The sequence below is a fragment of the Ylistrum balloti genome, unplaced genomic scaffold, assembly GCF_031769215.1.
Source record: "Ylistrum balloti isolate Yb309-2 unplaced genomic scaffold, AGI_CSIRO_Ybal_v1 Utg370196, whole genome shotgun sequence".
NCBI classification, from domain to species: Eukaryota; Metazoa; Mollusca; class Bivalvia; order Pectinida; family Pectinidae; genus Ylistrum; species Ylistrum balloti.
Window position 1 is genome coordinate 2,434,336 of NW_026782173.1, and position 19,856 is coordinate 2,454,191.

General features: G+C 35.2%; 1 protein-coding gene across 1 annotated transcript in view; it reads left to right on the forward strand.

The window, feature by feature from the left end:
* LOC132551432 (tyrosine-protein phosphatase non-receptor type 13-like) overlaps window positions 1-19,856 on the forward strand; it is a 50,571-nt gene that overhangs the window by 4,768 nt on the left and 25,947 nt on the right. Inside the window, 7 exon segments of the mRNA XM_060215569.1 lie at window positions 4,558-4,623; window positions 11,742-11,834; window positions 12,473-12,568; window positions 13,948-14,122; window positions 14,718-15,209; window positions 15,976-15,996; window positions 18,428-18,554. Coding sequence (XP_060071552.1) covers window positions 4,558-4,623; window positions 11,742-11,834; window positions 12,473-12,568; window positions 13,948-14,122; window positions 14,718-15,209; window positions 15,976-15,996; window positions 18,428-18,554 — 1,070 coding nt within the window.

Below are 19,856 nucleotides of genomic sequence, written 5' to 3' on the forward strand. Positions count from 1 at the left end.
ATTTATCAGTATCAAAGAAAACAGCTCAGTTTACATTAGAATAAAAGCTTTCTAATGTAAAAACATGAAAATATTGACATACAGCCAAATTTGGCCTACGAGACACTTAAAAATTGTTACACCGAAAAGTAAGTAAAATTTTCTGTAGTATACACACTTGTATTTTTCAAACACAGACACCTGTGTTACAGCAGCCACTGAAATATTTTGTAAGCATAGATTTGTCATCAAAACCTGTGATTTACTGTTGTCTTCAATTAGTATATGTATAACTTTGTGGCAATTGCAAGGAGCAAGTACTTGTCGTTGATATTTATGCTACCACCAGTGTCATGTTTAAAACTAGTATTACAAATTGATGGTATATTTATTTTATTTATGGGAGGTGCTTTACACTCTTGAATAGCATGGGATAAGTACATATGGAACTGCTGCTTGTTCCCTCCTCTAATCAAAATTGATTGGACTAATTACTGAGAATGTTCCCACAATCAGCTGGAGTCTGGTCTCTGTAATGAGTTACCATTATTAACCATGTGATGAAGTTAATAAGCTGCTGCTGGGTAAGGTTTACTTTACAACTGGTGTTAACAAGTCTACAACTGGTTGATGAAGCAGTTGACTGTAGACTTGCCCATGCAAGTAGAAGTTGGTGGTGGACTGTTAGAGAAAGCTGACTCAGGTCAGGAAGTCTGTGGTTATACTTGGCCACTGATGTGCTTACACTATTTGTGTGTGTTTATGTGATCAGGCTATCAGACAGTTATCCAAAGTTCCTCACTGTTTGTTTCCCTATGCTTGCCATAGAGGAAAATATAGTTATGATTAGCTCATTTAGATAATGCTATGAAAATATCTGTTTCAGCTTACTATGAGCCAAACCTATATTTTAGGACACATTCTTATTTTTGAAGGCAGATTTTTGAAGGCAAGCCATTTATTTGGTATCACAGTTGGGATTTCCTTTCTGTATCTAACCTTCCAAAAATGTCTTTGAATGATTTTTCAATAAGATTTTCCAACAGACTTAAAATATTTAGTTTTTACAATTTTGCAAAAAAAAATATGAACCGTTTTTGAGACCAAACTTTGTTACTGGTATTAAAGGCAATCCCTGCAAGTGTATTTGTATCAGGTCTATTGGAGATGCCAAATTACTGGTCACTTGTGGTTTTTAGATTGATATTTCCATGTCATGAACTAGAAAGTTTGACAAACACTGTGTAACATACAGATATATGGTCTAAAGTTTCTGTCATGTGATTGTACATAAAAAATGAAAATTTATGAACTTCCACAATAGATGTTAGTTGTGATGTGAGGTAATACATTATAATATCATCAGTCATATAAAAGACCATTATGTTAATAACACCAATATCAACTTGATATGACAAATGTAGCAATGGTTAAATATAATGATTTGATGAAAGAGTCCATAAAATGTTTTCATTTCATCAGAAGATATTCACTGTAGAATTTATTTCTTTAAATATAATATACTTTAGATATATACTTAATTGAAAATAGAAAGATAGTCCTTATTTTTTCTTTATTTTTCGGAAATTTGTTAGTAAGGGGAATATAACTTATTCTCAGCTGTAATCAGAGCACACATTCATAGGAGAACAGCTGCTGCTTAATGACTTAAACACCTAAATTATCATAGTTAATGAAATAAATGCTCTCTTATAAACTGACTAAATATCTCTGAAGTATTATCTGGCGTTATTTTGACAAAATAGAAACAATGTATCGAGATAAGTCATAGTCTAAGGAAAATGTGCCATATTACTAGTTATAGATGACACCTAGTTATGTAGGAAGAGTTAATTAGCTAGACGACCAACCAATTAACATCCAACCAAAGTCATATTATTATAGATTTGTGGTAATGTACAGCATTATTTGGTCTTTATATTATATGACCTCAAAGTATGCGCTAAGGAACTATATTATATGACCTCAAAGTACGCGCTAAGAGATATATTTCTGGAAAGTGAAAAGGAAAACATGATTCTGAAGCATTTCTACTTTGACACATACTGATAATGAATTAACACACTTAAACCATTATAATGTTAGATTTTGAGATGGCCTGATGATAAATCCTTCCAAGGATTTGTTATGACCAGATAGAATTCTGTACCCCAAGGATTTAGTGGGTATTCTTTCATGTGAAATATAATCAGTACATCTCTAATTACTGTACAACATTAGTAAGCAACTGTTGGGTACGCTAGTAGCTCTGTGATAGGAACAGGCTTAATATAGTCTTATTGTCTCCTGAAACATAGATATGCCTTCATCGGAGGATGAGATATCATGGAGCTACAGGAGATTGAAAGAGAACTATCACTCCAGGTGCTTTTAATGTAGGGGGATATATATCTCCTCATGATATTTGGCATCGGATCAATATTGGACTTAACCAGAGTTCAAATTTACCTTGGTACAATTTAGAAATGAAACAAAACAATTAATATTACATGCAAAACACTATGTTTTCTAAGAAAAGAATACTAGGTTATAGTTGAATAGCCACCTTATCATATTGGAGTTTAACAGTCAAGACTTTTGTATACTATTGTGGTACATAAGACAGACAGTTTTATAGGTACAAATACAGGAGATGTACTAATGGTGATGCCAGGTACTGATACAGATGTACTAATGGTGGTACCAGGTACTGATACAGATGTACTAATGGTGGTGCCAGGTACTGATACAGGAGATGTACTAATGGTGGTGCCAGGTACTCATACAGACGTACTAATGGTGATGTCAGGTACTGATACAGATGTACTAATGGTGGTGCCAGGCACTGATACAGGAGATGTACTAATGGTGGTGCCAGGTACTGATACAGATGTACTAATGGTGGTGTCAGGTACTGATATAGATGTACTAATGGTGGTGCCAGGTACTGATACAGATGTACTAATGGTGTCGGGTACTGATACAGATGTACTAATGGTGGTGCCAGGTACTGATACAGATGTACTAATGGTGGTGCCAGGTACTGATACAGATGTACTAATGGTGGTGCCAGGTACTGATACAGATGTACTAATGGTGGTGCCAGGTACTGATACAGATGTACTAATGGTGGTGCCAGGTACTGATACAGATGTACTAATGGTGGTGTCAGGTACAGGTACTAATGGTGTGCCAGGTACTGATACAGGAGATGTACTAATGGTGATGCCAGGTACTGATACAGATGTACTAATGGTGGTGCCAGGTACTGATACAGATGTACTAATGGTGGTGCCAGGTACTGATACAGATGTACTAATGGTGGTGCCAGGTACTGATACAGGAGATGTACTAATGGTGGTGCCAGGTACTGATACAGGAGATGTACTAATGGTGGTGCCAGGTACTGATACAGATGTACTAATGGTGGTGCCAGGTACTGATACAGGAGATGTACTAATGGTGGTGCCAGGTACTGATACAGGAGATGTACTAATGGTGGTGCCAGGTACTGATACAGATGTACTAATGGTGATGCCAGGTACTGATACAGATGTACTAATGGTGGTGCCAGGTACTGATACAGGAGATGTACAAATGGTGGTGCCAGGTACTGATACAGATGTACTAATGGTGTCGGGTACTGATATAGATGTACTAATGGTGGTGCCAGGTACTGATACAGATGTACTAATGGTGTCGGGTACTGATATAGATGTACTAATGGTGGTGTCAGGTACTGATACAGATGTACTAATGGTGGTGCCAGGTACTGATACAGGAGATGTACTAATGGTGGTGTCAGGTACTCATACAGATGTACTAATGGTGGTGCCAGGTACTGATACAGATGTACTAATGGTGATGCCAGGTACTGACACAGATATACTAATGGTGGTGCCAGGTACTGATACAGATGTACTAATGGTGATGCCAGGTACTGATACAGATGTACTAATGGTGGTGCCAGGTACTGATACAGATGTACTAATGGTGATGCCAGGTACTGATACAGATGTACTAATGGTAGTTCCAGGTACTGATATAGATGATGTACTAATGGTGGTGCCAGGTAGTGATTCAAGAGATGTACTTACGATGGCGCTACTTTCTTTCTATCTTAATAGTAGATCTCCTATATTCAGATGCTATAGGTGTATTTTGTTTCTTTATGACCGTTACCATGGTGTCATGAACAACTTCATCAGACCCAAATTATTTGTCTATGTATCTGGAGTAGATAATAGTTGTCAATAATGTTGTGATTATAGATGGTACTTTTTTGTTATTGAATTATCCTGATGAATACACGTTCGTTGTCACTTTGTGGCAAATGTCTTCAAGTTTTGATAGCTTAGTAAATTTTGTGCTATGAAATTAAACATTGTGTATTTCAGAGTTTTGAGTTGTACATTGTTTTACTTTGACTACCTTTATACTATTAAATCTTTTCCTAAGCAAAATTAAATTTTTTGTCCTTTTTTGAAAATTATTCCTGTCCTGTACAAGTTTTGGTAACATTTACCACTTTTGATAACAGACGATCAATGTACGACTTTCAATATTATGTTGTTGCAGGTGCACTCCTTCTCCTTGGGGAAAACTTTACGATATGCAGCAGAGTACGGCCTTATAGGAAGTCAGGTAATAATATTTTGTATTTTGAGCTTAAAAATTCTATTACTTCTACTTTTTTTTGCTGCATTGCAAGCAAGTTAAAAACATGTAATCAGCTCTCTTTATCCACTAAAAACAATACTTGGTATGTTAATTTCATGTCAATTTTACAGATTTTGTTGACTTTCCTCTACTAACATACACTTATACTCATTATACTTATGTAATCCTATTAACTTAGTTTGTCTGATGTGGGTGTGTAGAAATGTTAAGGAAGATTATTGTTTTATTGAATAAGCTACACATACTTGCAGACCTGTTAGTTGTTTTAATACACTGTCGGGTAACAGTATACGTATATGATATGTACGAATCATGATGTACACAAAAAGATTATTTTAGAGAGATGTATATATGTGTTTGGAACGTTGTGGAGGTCTTAGATCTGTTTTTCGTATCCTTATGCAATTATATTCATTATAGAGTTAGTAATGATCACGGCGTGGTCCAATATTGGCACTGGATCAGAACAAATATGTTTGTAGCATGTGTATTACTGGAATAGATTTATGCTCAATGAGGTAATAGTGACAGTACAGATGTCAAATGTTTGAGGCAATCCACCCTTTGTCAAGAAAAACATCAGTGATATCAGAAACATCACATACATGTAATATATGAAAGAAAGTTACATATATGTATGAATAGTATGGACATACCTGGTATTTTGGTTTGGTTCCTTATTTAGCCAGCATAGTTTGGAAATCATGGTTGTTAATGATTTTATACGACATCTATTAAGACATCAGGATTAAAGCCTGTCATTAGAAATATGACTAATAAGAAGGCAAATAGGGCTATTAGGAGACAAACAGGGCTGCAAGGAGGCAAATAGGGCTACTAGGAGACCAACAGGGGCTGCAAGAAGGGAAATAGGGCTACTAGGATGCAAATAGGGGCTACTAAGAGGCAAACAGGGCTGCAAGGAGACCAATAGGGCTATTAGGAGGCAAATAGGGGCACTAGGAGACAAATAGGGCTACTAGGAGGCAAACAGGGCTACAAGGCGGCAAATAGGGGCTGCTAAGAGGCAAATAAGGCTACTAGGAGACAAACAAGGCTGTAAGGAGACAAACAGAGCTGTAAGGAGGCAAATAGGGGTACTAGGAGACATATAGAGCTACTAAGATGCAAATAGGGCTATTAGAAGGCAAATAAGGGTTGCTAGGAGACAAATAGGACTGCAAGGAGGCAAAAAGGGCCACTAGGGGAGAAATAGGGCTGCTAGGAGGCTTTTAAGGCTACTAGGAGCAAATAGGGCTGCTAGGATGCTAATAGGAATGCTTATAGAGACCTTAAATAACGATGGGATCTGGGGCAGCCATAGTATCTGATATAATTATCTAACTTACAACTACATAAATGGTTACTGGTGAATTCCTACTGTTGTTTTCTCCTGCTAACTTAATAATAGCTTGGTATATAGACCACAAGGCCTGAGGCAGGATGAGGCTACAGATGGCATCTAAATCAGTTCTGCTATATGTCAAATGTATGTCTGGTACATAGGTTACCCCTCACTAGCAGTTTTCTGCCCTGTCTGGAGATGCTCCAACAGGAAACAGTAGAGGGTATTTGTGGTATAGGGAACTCCTATACCTGACTCACACATATTGATTATCACAATGCTCACACCTGAATCTCCAACAGCTGTAGTCAGAGTAACTTAATCTCTAAGTGGAAAATCTTACTACAAAATCAATACATCAAACTAACTCTTTCATGCAAAGGTGATTGTTTAAATGTAATTTCCTTTTCTCTGGTATTGAACTTGTTGACTGATAATGCCTGTTACTCTCACGACAAGATAATTTGTCTTACAAATACTGCAAACAAAATTGCTCCAATCACTCTTTGATCCTTGTGTAAGTGTACTGGTTTTAAAATTTGAAGTAAGTGTTTACATATAAAAATCCAGTTTTAAAGATAACCATCCTCCTGCGATCTATATAGAATAGACTTGTGTGAGTCGTTTGTTCATTAATGATCGATCATCAATCTACCAACATCCTATCTGTTTATTTCTGTTAATAGATAATCCCGTGATATATCAGCTGTCAGATCTAGATGGTTTAGGGAGGCACAGGTTGTAAACTACCTGTATCTGGTTTTGAGATGGTTAAGGGACTTTCAGATCATAATTGAAAGTGAGTGGTCATAAAAAAAGAGATATGAGATTGTTTTGGGTCAAAACTGGTCATAAGTTACCTGATATGAGATGGTTTTGGGACAAACTGGTCGCAAGTTACCTGATATGAGATGGTTTGGGGACACACTGGTCGTATGTTACCCGATATGAGATTTTTTGGTACACATTGGTCATAAGTTACTGGATATGAGATGTTTTAGGAACTTCCACATTGTAAGTGACCTGATATATGAGGGTCTAGAGACTCACAGGTTGTAAGTTAATTGCCTGGTATGAGATGGTTTAGAAACTCATTAGTTGTCCGTTACCTGATATGAGACGGTTTTATAGGGACTCACAGACTGTAAGTTACCCAATATGTGATGGTTTAGGAACTTACTTCATGTAAGTGCCCTGATATTGTGATGGTTTAGGGAATCACAAATTGTAAACTACCTGGTATGAGAAGTTTTGGGTGATTGTAGGTGGTAAGTTCTTTACCTGGTGTGATTTTGTGCTCTGACTCACAAGAGAACAGCTGCTTGTGATGTTAATGAGGAAGCCATCAGACAGACAGCAACACAAGTGTAAGGTCCAGAACTATTCACATGAAAGGGAAATCTTCTTTGTTTTGTTTGTTTATGAGTTTTCTGTAGATAAACGGGAGAGCCTACTAAGTACCAACCTTGTATACATTTACTGCAGTACTATTCTGGCTTTAACTGTTCCATCACTACAGCATGCTATACTGTGTGTCCCAAGCTACTGATGTACACCAACAAATATCTTCTGACTTTGAACAGAACCACCCCCTTGTCTGTAGGTGAATCGACAATGCTGGTGTTCATTCACACATGAGGAGGCCAAATGTTAAAAGAACTTACTGCTAATAAATGTACCTTGTAACCCTATAGTGCTTACTTGCAATATTACACATGTTTTTATCATATCCTCATGATAAAGCATTATTCTGCATTTTCATTTAAGATACCTTATAGTCACGATAAATCTCAGTGGCTGCTTTAGTGAATCACTTTCAAGTTTGTTCATATAAATGGCCTTGATATATTGTCAAGGTCACTGGAGGACAACTGTTATAAAATGCTCAAATGACATGTTCTAAGTAACTGAAGGATCTAGACTGATGATAGTTTGATGACAGATTCCTGGGATAAAGCCTGAAAAAATTTGTGAGGATAAAGGACATTATACCATATTCCAATGAACAAAGAGTCAAATTTAAAAGGATTTCTCTACATTAACCAAAAGAATGAATCATGATGTTTAACTTATTTATATAGAAGTGATAGAGTCCAATTTTTAGTATTTATTATTATGAAGTTAATGTGTTTGTAAAAATCATTGAATATCAGACAAATGATGCAGACCTGTTGGACCTCTTGTTTTTTATAACAATACATATTGCAAATGAAATCTCATTTTAAAGAAAAATTCATCAGTCAAGATCAAACAGACCTCTCTATCAGAGTAGCAAGTCTAAAATGACTGTCAAATGTGACATATACATACTATGTGTTTTTGTTTATTTGTTTTTTTTAATTCTCAAATTTCCTGTGTGGAGTTTTTATGGCAATGATCATGCTAATGAAAATTCCAATTAAATGCTCACCATATTAGTATATTGATCAACAGGTTCAAGCAATCATCTTTCGTTGACTTAGTTACTGTCTATATCAAGTATTGATGTTTAAAGGCTTATATGATATACTTCTATAATAATTTTGGTAGATGTAACATTACTCTGGACAAAAAGCATTTTTCTAGACTTCAAGTAAATGACCACTGAAACATGCATAGATAGTAGATTATCCTGAGTAGGGGAAGCATACTTTTAGTAGTTTTACCTGTGGTGGGCTAATTAAGGTGATGGATCACCCTACCCTGCTACACCTGACAGTGATGAACTAGAGAAGATATAAAATGTCTGGTTAACAGCCAACTGTACTTATCTTTGCCTTCCCTAATAAAAACTCTAAAATTAGGATACCTCTATTTAACACCTCTTTTCTAAATTACATCCATCGCCTATCAGTGATCATATATGGATATCTAGTTTCTGTGCTTTGGTCACCAAAACTTGATTTCAACTCCACAATGTGCTTGTAGTAAGTCACAGCTGATCAAGAGACTTGTGACAGTATTGGGAAGTGGTGAATACAGTAATGGACTGGTCACCATCTGGTACTAGCCTTCACACAGTGGGAGGGTAGGTTCTATTGGGTTCCACCCAATCCACCTGTTAGACATTTTACATCTGACTAGGGGTTTATAAATAATGTATTGCTATGAATAAAACATGGTCAGCTCAGGTATAAACATACTGGCACAGCTAGTCCTGATATACCTGGTATGGAATAAACACTATTTCTTGATGGATGTATACTAAGTCAGTGTCTGGAATCATAGCTGGCCTTAAGTCTTTCGTACATATCTTTCACTAGTTTTGATAGCAGCTAGGAGATACATAAGCATTAATATTCTACCAGTAGGACTTCATAATTTTGTGAACACGAGGACACATTGCCATTAGTTTGATACACTGGGGTATAACAATGTCAATATTATTTGACAGTTTAAATTCAGAGTTTGTCTACCTGTAATCCACCTTTACTGACTTGATGTGTTATATCAATATAATTTACAACTAAGATTGTGGATTATAGATTGAAGTTTTTAGCCCATCAGATGGTTGGCTATTCAAATCTCCTTGAGTCTGTCTTCCATCCATCTTGTTATTACAATTTCTTGAGAAGTCTTGGATGGGTTTATTTATTTATATGTAGATTCCCTCTAGTCTCCAAATGTGCATTGTCCCATTTTTTCGGACTGATCAAAAAGCAACCATTGACGACGAATGACACTTGGATTTTTACAGTCATAGATTATTTTCTCTATTTCATGAGAAGTAGTTTATTGATATAGCTCTGATTTTATATGTAAGTTTCCCTATGTCACTAGTTGTGCATTATCCCATTTAGAAATTGATCTAAAAAAACAACATGCCCAACAGGTGGCCATCATGGATTTTAATAATAATAAGACTTGTTATCACTATTTCTATAAACTGAAGTTGTGCATTTTCCTGTTTTTTGGACAGATCTGAAAAGGACATGGAAGACAGATGACCTTAGATTTTGACAGCAGTAGTATCACTAGTTCTGAAAAAATACTCAATGGATCATTCTCACATTTTATATATAGAATTTCCTTTGGTGCCTAGTTGTGCCATTTTAATTTTTGGAATGATTATGATCTGAAAATAAATTGGCTGACAGGTGGTCATCTTGAAATTTGACTATAAATGTTTGTTAAAGCTATTTTTCGGAATTATGAAATGGATATGTCTCTTTCAAAACAAAACGGCCAACAGGTAGCCATCTTGGATGTCAACATTGAATGTTTGTTATTGCTATTTCTTGAAAAATACAATATGGACCTGTCTCAAGTTTTATATAGAGGTTAATTTCCTTGGGTCCCTGAATTGTGCCCTTGTGATTATGGATTGGCAGAAAACAAAATACTGACGGGCCCATCTTTTAAGAAGAAATCTCAAATTTCATATAATTATGAGCAAAAAAGGGAAAGACCCAACTTTGATTTTTTTACTTGCATATTTAGTACAAGACATATTCATGATAGCAGAAAAAATACCTGCCATTGCATTTAAGTGTCCTCATTTATTGTGAATTAAACCAAAAATCATCTGCTTAAATATATAAATATATATATATATATCAACACTACATTGTAAGAATTAATAGACTGATCAATTTCAGTTACCAATGTGCCTCCAGACTGCACTGCATATGTCTTATAATTCATTTAAATTCAAAATTAAAGGATTTATAATCTGTTCGTCATCTAGTACAAGGTATAGCCAGCCATAATCATAGGAAATGCCAATAAAATGTGAATACTCTCTTAGATTTTAAAGCAACAATTTCAGTCAAGTTTATTGCATTAAGATCAGAATAATAAACAACAAATATTATACAATGTACTATGTTTAGTTATTATCTATTGTACTATGTATAGTTATTATACAATGTATTATGTATAGTTATTATACAATGTATTATGTATAGTTATTATACAATGTACTATGTAGAGTTATTATCCAATGTACTATGTTTAGTTATTATACAATGTACTATGGTTAGTTATTATCCAATGTACTATGTAGAGTTATTATACAATGTACTATGTAGAGTTATTATACAATGTACTATGTAGAGTTATTATACAATGTACTATGTTAAGTTATTATACAATGTACTATGTTAAGTTATTATACAATGTACTATGTTAAGTTATTATACAATGTACTATGTTATTATACAATGTACTATGTATAGTTATTATACAATGTACTATGTTTAGTTATTATACAATGTACTATGTTAAGTTATCATACAATGCACTATGTATAGTTATTATGCAATGTACTATGTTAAGTTATTATACAATGTACTATGTTATTATACAATGTACTATGTATAGTTATTATACATGTATAGTTATTTACAATGTACTATGTTAAGTTATCATACAATGTATTATGTATAGTTATTATACAATGTACTATGTTAAGTTATCATACAATGTACTATGTATAGTTATTATACAATGTACTATGTTAAGTTATCATACAATGTACTATGTATAGTTATTATACAATGCTTTATGTATTGTTAATATGCTCTTAATATGTCTTGAAAAGTGTTGGCATCAAACTCTTTGTGATGCAGGGGGAAAAATGTCAAAGTTATTACATAGATGGGAGAGAAAAGTTGTGTACAATGTTGTAGGAATTCCTGATCAGTGATCATTATGTACATGTATTCTGTTTACGAAAGTTTTTTTGTCAGCGATTTCCTGATCAATTGTTTGTGGGTCTAGTACATTGTTCTCTAACGAGATTTTTTGTTTTTCGCAGCCCGCCAGGGTTAGCAGTAACCTACAAGCAGTTCTGAATTCCATGTGTGAAGGAACACCTTCACTAAGGCCCAGCATGATTCAACTGCTAGAGGTAAATATAACTTCAAACCCATCTATTTCAAACAAACCAAATGCAATACACGGAAAGGAAAAGTGAGAGAAAAGCCTTAATCTTCCCTATTTGCAAACATCAGAAGATAACGTTGATAAAAGAAGATAAAGGTTGGAGTTTATGTAGGAGTCAGGTTTATAGTAGCAAGGTAATCAGTGCCACTATTTCTGTCTACTTTGCCCTATCAGACACTGTACTAATGTTCCTGGATAACCAAGCAGGTTTCCTAACTTTTCTCATGAGTTAAGCTTCCAAGTATATATTATACACAGTGATGTTTAAGCTACAGATAAATGTCTGTAAAACCATTTTGAAATAAACAATGATCTGATTTCTGAATGTCTGTAGAATCATTACGGACTATCCAATTTAAATTTGTAATCTAAAACAATGGAAGATCATGTTGTTGTTTAGAATTACCAAGGAGAATGTTTGTTATAACTGGAATTGACATAGCATTTGGATTCCATGGTTTTACTGTAGGTTTACATGTTTCAGCTAGGTAGCCTATTGGTCATCAAAACCAAACTAGAATGTGTGAAAATGACATTCCACTCTTTAGTATCTGTATTGTTGAATGGTATTTTACTACATTATGTGTAAATTTGTTTTTAAAGGCATGTGATATGTATGCAGAAAAGTATTCCGTACAGAGGTCACATAGCCATTGTGTAAGAGGCCTGTACCAAACTATACTGGGCAGTGGCAGCGAGGTAATTCTTTTATACAATCAATTTTTGCAGACACACAGAAACTTAAATATTTCACAGTTCTCAGAAAATTGTCATTTGTGATGTCATTGAACATATCTGATATTGAGAAACCTTCCCTTCCTGATATTGAGAAACCTGTCCTATCTGACATTGAGAAACCTGTCCTTCCTGATATTGAGAAACCTGTCCTATCTGACATTGAGAAACCTGTCCTATCTGACATTGAGAAACCTGTCCTTCCTGACCTGTCTTATCTGATATTGAGAAACCTGTCCTATCTGACATTGAGAAACCTGTCCTTCCTGACCTGTCTTATCTGATATTGAGAAACCTGTCCTATCTGACATTTAGAAACCTGTCCTATCTGACATTGAGAAACCTGTCCTTCCTGATATTGAGAAACCTGTCCTTCCTGATATTCAGAAACCTGTCCTATCTGACATTGAGAAACCTGTCCTTCCTGATATTCAGAAACCTGTCCTTCCTGATATTGAGAAACCTGTCCTATCTGACATTGAGAAACCTGTCCTATCTGACATTGAGAAACCTGTCCTTCCTGACCTGCCCTATCTGATATTGAGAAACCTGTCCTATCTGACATTGAGAAACCTGTCCTTCCTGACCTGCCCTATCTGATATTGAGAAACCTGTCCTATCTGACATTGAGAAACCTGTCCTATCTGATATTGAGAAACCTGTCCTTCCTGATATTGAGAAACCTGTCCTTCCTGATATTGAGAAACCTGTCCTATCTGACATTTAGAAACCTGTCCTATCTGATATTGAGAAACCTGTCCTTCCTGATATTGAGAAACCTGTCCAATCTGACATTTAGAAACCTGTCCTTCCTGATATTGAGAAACCTGTCCTTCCTGATATTGAGAAACCTGTCCTATCTGACATTTAGAAACCTGTCCTATCTGACATTGAGAAACCTGTCCTATCTGACATTGAGAAACCTGTCCTATCTGATATTGAGAAACCTGTCCTATCTGATATTGAGAAACCTGTCCTATCTGACATTGAGAAACCTGTCCTTCCTGATATTTCCTTCCTGATATTGAGAAACCTGTCCTTCCTGATATTGAGAAACCTGTCCTATCTGACATTGAGAAACCTGTCCTATCTGACATTGAGAAACCTGTCCTTTCTGACATTGAGAAACCTGTCCTTTCTGACATTGAGAAACCTGTCCTATCTGACATTGAGAAACCTGTCCTATCTGATATTGAGAAACCTGTCCTTTCTGATTCTGAAGAAACTGCCCTTTCTAATATTGAGAAGTCTGTCGAATTTTACATTCTCTACAAAAGATATCTAAAGTAGTTCTTATGGAAAGAAAGTCTGTTGATTACGACATCTTTGTACTTGTTCTGTAGGAGGAAACTGTGTCACAAACCCAGAACAATAGCCGCCAGACTAGCTCTTTCCTGAGGGAAAATAGAGCAAACCGGTCACGAGGGAAATACAAATATTCCCATAGGAGGGAGCAGCAGAAGTCAAGGTCACGATCAAGATCACGGTCAAGGTCAAGGCATCGGAGTGGAAATGAAGGTAAGCTTTTTAATCTGATAAGATGTTTGTATATGCACCAACTTCTTTCTTTACCAACCGCAAGTTACCTAAAAAATTGTGTAACAGAAAGTTAAATCATCTTTTATGACACTTGAATTGTGATTCATCTAGACTACATTTGGGAAATTTATTTCATAGGAGAGGAACTTTGCTCTGTCTTGATTCAGTGTCTTTGTCCTACCATAGAGTTGATAAAACTTATCACCGAAGACAAGGATGAAATGCTTTGGAATTCTTTGCATTTCAGACTTTTAAAATCACTTACTTTTATATATTAAAAATAGAAATTATTACATAGTTTACTACCACTCTAGTTACTATATAAATTTATTAAGTAAGTTGTCAGTTATGGTATTACCTGAATAAGTTGACATTTCAGGGTGCCAAGACCAAAGGCAATATCTGTATTGATAGAATATGATAAAAGAACAGCCTTAGACAGTTCAGAGGACACTTTCCTATTTTATCAGAATCATAGCTTTTGTAACTTGAAAGGTCTGAAATTTGAATTACATGCTTTGTAAATTCTCTTTAATTTGCATAATATATAAAGATGATGACTCTTTCTGTACAGAAACTGATTCAGGATACCAACCATCATCCAAAAACAGTCATGGAGGGGTTGTCAATGGTGTCCACATACAAGATACAGAAAATATGTACGCTGGTCCAGGACAGACTGCGCCACCACCTTACAAACTCAGTAGTCGGTCTGATCTCAAGCTTGATTTGACAGATTCCTCACAGACGGGTCAGTCCTATCATTTGTCAGATATAACATTCTCATCCTCACAAAACAATGGATCTGTGTCACCTGGGGTAACAAGTGGACAGAGAACTGGCCATCCACTGAGTCCAAGGGGCAGACATCTGACAGCATCCCATATGGGAAACACAGCTTATGAAAAATACTTGAGGATAAAGGAGCGTCAGAAAAAACTGAAAGTGTTACGGAGAGGATTATTGGGGGAGGGGAGTGATGAAGATTCACCAATCACCTTGTCTGAGCGTGCTGATCATCTGGCTGACACAAGGTCAATCAGCTCAGCTGTCTCCTATAACCAAGGTAAGCCACGCTAGAACCATGTCATTGTGCATGTTCTTCAGTATCTATTAGAATACTAGGCACTGAGATGCTAGGTGCTGTAGAAATGAAAGGAATGTCTCTTAACTTTAGAACTTATATTAACTTCTGTGTAGATTTCTTTGTCAAGTCTGTACTAAATCTGAATTTTAGATTAGAATAGACGTTAAGTTACATGTATTTTGTATGTATGTTGTCAAATATAAAGCTTAGATAGACCTAGTATGGTGATAAAACACTACACAATAAGTATCTGTTACTGTAAATAAGTACTGTCCAAACAGTTATGAACACTTTACTGTTTGCAAGTGTTGCACAGATGATATTAATAATTAAATGCAATTAGTACATTGGAAATATACACACTTTATAGTAGGTCTAAGGTATTGTACAGTAAATATATGTGTTGTCCTTAACATGAGAGTGGTATACAGTAATCATATAAGTAATCTAAATATGTGTGTTGTAAACACTATACAGTACATTTTATATATATATACAGCACTACCAATTCAGTGATGATATTCAATATGAATGTTGCATTCTTTACAGTCTCAATACAAGATGTACACAAGTGCTGTACATTAAATGTGAACATCATACAGTAAATTTCAGAGCTATATACCTACAATAAATACAACAAAAATGTTTGTCCTCTGCATGTTAGAAGTAGATTTGAGGATTGATATTACTTGATAGTGATGGATTGCAAAACTATATATGTTAGCATGGAATCCCTGTGTTACAGAGGCTGGACGGAATAACACAGGTAACTCCTCTAACTGCTTTTTTGCATGCTGCATGACACACCTTGGTCATAAGTGTATGATCTACCAACACAGTCATTGAAAACATACACACAATCACAGGATTTTGTTTATTATAACCATGTATAAATATTACTGTTCTGGCTAGATGTGGTGCCAACTTCTGACTCAATGACCGTGATGTTCCAACAACAAAGTAATTATGAATTGCTGTGATATTCTGTGTAATAAGTTTTTAAATGATTTGTAACACTGCCAATTGCTGCATTGAAATTTGGAAATTGTATGTATAGCTGCTTGTTCTGGTATTCTGTTAGGTGTTGTGCTTGGCTGTGCATGCATATTTTTTCACCATTGCGTCACCTAACATCTCCTGTTAAACCTAGCTTTCTGTCTGGTTCCCAAACCCTTGTGTCCCCCCTCCCACAATATTTAATGTTTTGTCTATATTTAACAATCAGTATCCCATGTCCATATCAGGTGTGCTGTCTCTCCCTATAAACCTAACTTTCATGTCCTCCTCCTGTCATTTCTTTTGGTGTGTGTGAGTAGGGTTACTGTTACCTATGTCTGTTGCCCTTTGTAGATCTTTTTCATCTCTTGAGAACCCTTCAACAGATTTGCAGTTGCTTCATATTGATATTTAGCCTGTAATAACATATCATTTGTAAGATTTACACCAAGTCAAATTAAGATGTTCATTGATCAAGGTTAAAGGGTCAAAAGTCACATTTGACAATTTTTATGCAAATTTATTTCCATGGTAGATGGGTAGGGGGTGGGGAATGATCCTTGTTTGATATTTTTTAGTTTTCCTGATATATTCCTGTAGAGTCTTTCACATAGTTGGTGTCCTGCTTTCTGTAACTTAATTTTCTTTCCCGGTGTGTAATGCTTTCTACTTATATGTGTATCCAGATCATCCAATCCCTCCTCTCCGTTAATGGTATCCTCTTCACAAACCCAATGTCTATTCGTATAGTTGCTATGTATCCTATCTCCATACCTAGTGTCCCTACCTAGGGTCCCTACCGTATACCTATAGTCCTTTCCTTTCTACGTGTTCCATACATAGTATCCCATGTTGTTTCAATGTCCGTGGTACCTTTTCCCTATACTTAATGTCCTTACGTCATGCCTAATTGCTATCTTCTAAAATCTCCACATACCAGTTAGAAGTTGAGGCCCAGTCTGTACCTAAATACCTGAGACCCTGCCATAAACTAATCCACTCTGGGCACATCTTCATGCATGTTGGAAACCTGTCAGTTTCAGGATTGGCTTCATTTGGAAGATCTCTTCAATCTGAAATTCTATCATTTTTCAGTATTATCATCAGATAAGAAAATCTATATCTACAGCTGGATTGAAATGACATTTCCACAAATTTTTCTTCTTTTAATTGACAATTTTGGCTTAAGTCAGCCCATTGCAGTAAATAGGTTCACACATTCTCCAGGGTTGTAGTAGAATCTCATGATTAGTATACAGATGTATATATAAACTGTTTCCTGTGTTCTTTTTATATACATATATACCAAGTATGGATTACATACACATAGATGGATGAATTGTGTTACCTTTTACCAATTACTTGTCTTAGTGACCACTATAAGTACATTTCCACCTCCAATGTGTATTAGTTACAACACCTGCCCATGTATTTGTATGTCCTATACATTCCTACGTTATTCTGTAAAATGGAAATTGCTTTTGAACGAAATTTCTTGGGGTCCTCACATGGAACAAGTACCATTAGGCCTACATGTTACTTACAGTGACATGTATTGTACAAGTGCACATGTGTACATGTGATGGCTTCTCCACCATGTTATACGAAAACCCCTACATGTGTAGTTACTACAAATACCCACTAAATACCGTATACGACAGCATAATCACTTACTACTGAAATAATGATAGAATTCTATCAAGATGACTTATTGCAAACAATTTAATCTGTCTGTTGTAAATGTCAAATCCTTGTAAACATATTGACTTGGATAGATATAGAATGGGCCATTGTGACCATACCAGTAATACCTAATGTCATTAAGTTATGTCATTAAAGTATTTCTGTGGAGGATTAATAAAATGGGTGGTAAAGTAATTATGTTTCTATTAACACTTTTCATTTAAAGTTATTTATCGTTTTGGAATTTTAGTATCATCGTCTTAGAATTCACATCAGTTTCAAATTAGCATTCTCAATTAACTCGGCCTTCTTGGCGAAGTGGTAGTTTTATTGGACATTGATTTTAAAAATCATGTAACAGTATAATTTAATTTTACACACATTGTAAAACTACTAGTGAACAGGTTTTCTTGTGTTATTGCTTCTTTTCATGTGATATATCTGATGTGAAACAGTGACATTGTAGATTACTTGCTTACTGTACAAAAAAAGACCTACAACAATATAAATATTTACAGGTAGCTACTTACCAGGGATACACATGCAGTATGGGTCAGAGATGGCCCTGAGAGTGGGACGAGACTCTGACAGGGAGAGCATTGTCAGCAGTGAGTTCTCATCCTACCAACAGGAATACCCATTAAGGTATATATCATATGGAAATCAGTGATATTTAGTTAGATCATTCTAACTAATACATATTGAGTTCTATTGAGTTAGTCAGTTAGATCATTCTTTGTTCTGTACTGTATATTAATTTATTGAGTTTGTCAGATCACTCTTTGTTCTGTACTTTATATTGAGTTCTATTTGATTTGCCAGTAGATCATTATTTGTTCTGTACTGTGCATTGAGTTCTATTGAGTTAGTCAGATCATTCTTTGTTCTGTACTGTACATTGAGTTCTATTGAGTTAGTCAGATCATTCTTTGTTATGTACTGTATATTGAGTTCTATTGAGTTAGTCAGTTAGATCATTATTTGTTCTGTACTGTACATTGAGTTCTATTGAGTTAGTCAGATCATTCTTTGTTCTGTACTGTACATTGAGTTCTATTGAGTTAGTCAGATCATTATTTGTTCTGTACTGTAGATTGAGTTCTATTGAGTTAGTCAGATCATTCTTTGTTCTGTACTGTATATTGAGTTCTATTGAGTTAATCAGATCATTCTTTGTTCTGTACTGTATATTGAGTTCTATTTAGTTAGTCAGTCGGATCATTATTTTTTCTGTACTTTATATTAATCTATTGAGTTTGTCAGATCATTCTTTGTTCTGTACTGTATATTGAGTTCTATTGAGTTAGTCAGATCATTCTTTGTTCTGTACTGTATATTGAGTTCTATTGAGTTAGTCAGATCATTCTTTGTTCTGTACTGTATATTGAGTTCTATTGAGTTAGTCAGTTAGATCATTCTTTGTTCTGTACTGTATATTGAGTTCTATTGAGTTAGTCAGATCATTCTTTGTTCTGTACTGTATATTGAGTTCTATTGAATTAGTTCGATCATAATTTGATCTGTACTTTACATTAATCTGCTGAGTCAGATCATTCTTTGTTCTGTACTTTATATTGAGTTCTATTTGATTTGCCAGTAGATCATTATTTGTTCTGTACTGCGTATTAAGTTCCATTCAGTTGGAATGAGTTTGTCACTTAAATCTTTCTTTGTTTTCTTCTGTATATTGAGTCACATTGAGTTAGTATGTTGAATCATTATTTACATTACATGGAGATAATTCTACTTTCCATACTTTTAAATGGACCATTCTTTGTTCCAAATAGAGTATACCCAATGAGGTAATCAAAAAAGTGCAGAATAAATCTCCCACTTAATTGTATTTTGACATTTTGTATATTGTAAGTGTGTGATGCTCCAGTATATTGCTCACTTTTCTCTACTCCTGATCTCCAGGCAGTCACCAAATTCATTTCTGGCATCAGT